The sequence below is a fragment of the Muntiacus reevesi genome, chromosome 1 (genome assembly GCF_963930625.1).
Source record: "Muntiacus reevesi chromosome 1, mMunRee1.1, whole genome shotgun sequence".
Classification (NCBI taxonomy): Eukaryota; Metazoa; Chordata; class Mammalia; order Artiodactyla; family Cervidae; genus Muntiacus; species Muntiacus reevesi.
Genome location: NC_089249.1, coordinates 187,449,995 through 187,452,861, shown reverse-complemented (window position 1 = coordinate 187,452,861; position 2,867 = coordinate 187,449,995). Strand labels below are relative to the sequence as shown.

The 2,867-nt window shown below is 43.6% G+C and overlaps 1 protein-coding gene across 1 annotated transcript; it reads left to right on the top strand.

Annotated features, from left to right (window-relative positions):
* Positions 1 to 295: 295 nt before the first annotated feature.
* LOC136155621 (olfactory receptor 7C2-like) lies at positions 296 to 1,258 on the top strand. The gene has a single exon (XM_065917560.1). It carries the CDS (start codon positions 296 to 298, stop codon positions 1,256 to 1,258), a length of 963 nt encoding a protein of 320 aa, XP_065773632.1.
* Positions 1,259 to 2,867: the final 1,609 nt, after the last annotated feature.

Sequence of the window (2,867 nt, the reverse complement as noted above, 5' to 3'; positions counted from 1 at the left end):
GCACACACAGGTCAGATGAGCCTAAAAATGTGAATTTCTATTATTTCTAGGGGGTGCTGATGTTGCTGGTGAGAGACAATCACAATTTGAGGATTGCTGAACTCAAAGACAATTGTTCTAGATGTCAACAGTGACCACAATTTGTCATCAAATGAAGTCAATCCTTAGCCCAAATGAATGACTTCATGGTATCCCTGGGTTTGGATTAAGGATATTTCTGTTTCTGTGGGGAATATTTATTTGGGGTAAATTTTGTATTCTTTTTTTCTTCCTTGTTGGCTAGCCCAGCAGACTCATGGAAAGAGGAAACCAAACAAGAATCAGAAACTTTCTCCTCCTGGGATTCACAGAGGACCCAGACCTACAGCCTCTCCTCTTCGGGCTCTTTCTTTCCATGTACCTGGTCACATTCACTGGGAACCTGGCCATCATCCTAGCCGTCATCTCAGACTCCCACCTCCACACCCCCATGTACTTCTTCCTCTCCAATCTGTCCTTTGCTGACATCTGCTTCACCTCCACCACTGTCCCAAAGATGCTGTGGGACATCCAGAAACAGAGTCAAGTTATCACCTATGCAGGCTGCCTCAGCCAGGTATTCTTTTTCATTTTGTTTGGATGCCTGGACAATTTACTCTTGACTGTGATGGCCTATGACCGCTTCGTGGCCATCTGTCACCCCCTGCACTACATGGTCATCATGAGCCCCCGGGTCTGTGGGCTGCTGGCTCTGGGGTCCTGGTGCCTCAGCGTCACAGCCTCCCTGCCTGAGACCTTGACTATCTTGAGGCTGTCTTTCTGCAGAAGCATGAAGATCCCACAATCTTTTTGTGATCTTCCTGAAATCCTGAAGCTTGCCTGTTCTGACACCCTTATCAATCACACAGTGGTCTATTTTATGACTATTACCCTAGGTGTTTTTCCTCTCTCTGGGATCCTCTTTTCTTACTATCAGATTTCCTCCTCCATCCTGAGAATGTCATCAGTCAGCAGCAGATACAAAGCTTTTTCCACCTGTGGGTCTCACTTCACAGTAGTCTCCTTGTTCTATGGCACAGGCCTAGGGGTCTACCTCAGTTCTGCAGTCACTTCATCCTCTAGGACAAGTCTGGTGGCCTCTGTGCTGTACACCACGGTCACCCCCATGCTGAACCCCTTCATCTACAGTCTGAGGAGCAGGGACATGAAGGGGGCCCTTGTGCGGCTCATTAGCAGGGCACCGTCTCTCATGCACAGGGCCTTCGGAGGACTCTCATAAGTAACTGGGCACATAACATTGGGGACCAGAAATCCTGGCTTCCTTCACTTAATGTTTTTATCTTTCTTATACTCATGTTTTAAAGAAAAAGTTTCCTTGGGTCTTCACAGCCCTCTCTATTTTCCTTCATTCTTTATCTTTGTTTCCCTTTTTCAGTTTGTAACCATATGAATTTTAACTTCATATGAATTGAACCTGACATTTTCTGTTACACTTAGTGATGATTTAAAGTTCTTAAAAAATAAACTGAATCTCATGTTTTTAATAGATATTGTCAAAGTGATGGGATGTATAACTATTATGGAAATGTTGCCCTGCAAACTCATTTACAGAGATGTTTTCTGAGGTTGTGTGAATTAAATGAACTGGAAGAAGTGTCTTTTCTCTGAATAACTTTCAGTCACATCAAACTTAAGGTATTTTATTTCTTTCTTGATATGTGAATTCTGGAGCTGAACAGTTCAAAGTACTGTCAAGTACTGAGAATCCTTCTGCTTTTTTTGCTCTATCTCTAGCTTGACCATGGGGTTTCTACCCTCAAGGTCACAAAATGGCTTCTGCCCTTCCAGCAATTGCAACTGCATTCCAGGAAGGTGGAATGGAGAATTATAATATAGAAGATATTCCTTCATCATTGATCACTTTAGTGTATTCTGTCTGGCTTCAAACTTTCACATCTGTATCCATTACCTAAGAAATTTCTCTAGTCTGCTCTGCCCATGTTTAGAGAGTTAATGTCCCAGGAATCACTCCTTAACCAAAGACCAACAGGAATTGGTGTATAAATCACTTGCCTATTGAGTGAAATAAGTCTGAAGCACACATATTTTACTGGTTCCTGTCTTTCCCCAGCAGAAGTCTCAGCAGATCATGGTGGTAATTGGCTTGATAAACACACCTTTCACGGTTGTTTTCTCTTTCTGACTCATGGTTCTGTTTCTTAGGACCACTAAAATCTTTGTCTTCACTAGACTGAGCTACATTTCCTGAACCACATAGTAACTTGATTGGCAACACCACAAAATATATGCCTACTTGGAACCTGTGAATGTGACCTTTTTTGGAATAAGCATCTTTGCCAATTTAATTAAGTCTTCAAATGCAATAATTATGGATTGCTTGGGTATGCCCTAAATCCAATGACATTTGTCCTTAGAAGATACAGGAGAGGGGCTTCCCTGCTGGTCCAGTGGCTAAGAATCCACCTTGCAATGCAGGGGACTTGGGTTTGATCCCTGGCTGGAGAACCAAGACCCCACAAGCCTTGGAGCAATGAAGGCCTGAGCCACAACCACTGAGCCTGTGTGCCACAGCGAGAGAGACGCTGAGCCATATGAATGATCCCTCAAGCCTCAACTAAGACCTGACACAGCTAAACAAATAAAAATAAAATTTTAAAATGTTTTATCAAAAAAAAATAGATACTAGAGAGGAGACGACACAAACAAGCCCTGTGACAGAAAGGCAGGAATTGGAGCGACGTGGCAGCAAGGCAAGGGACTCTTGGAGCCACCAGAAGCTGTTAGAGGCAAGAATGGATTCTCTCCTAAAGGAGGGGTCTGCAAGCCACAGACCATAGACTAGCACCAGCCCATGGCCTATTAGGAGC

Bases quoted from the DNA above. Each gene is read 5' to 3' on its own strand.
- LOC136155621 (XM_065917560.1), top strand. From the start codon at position 296: ATGGAAAGAGGAAACCAAACAAGAATCAGAAACTTTCTCCTCCTGGGA.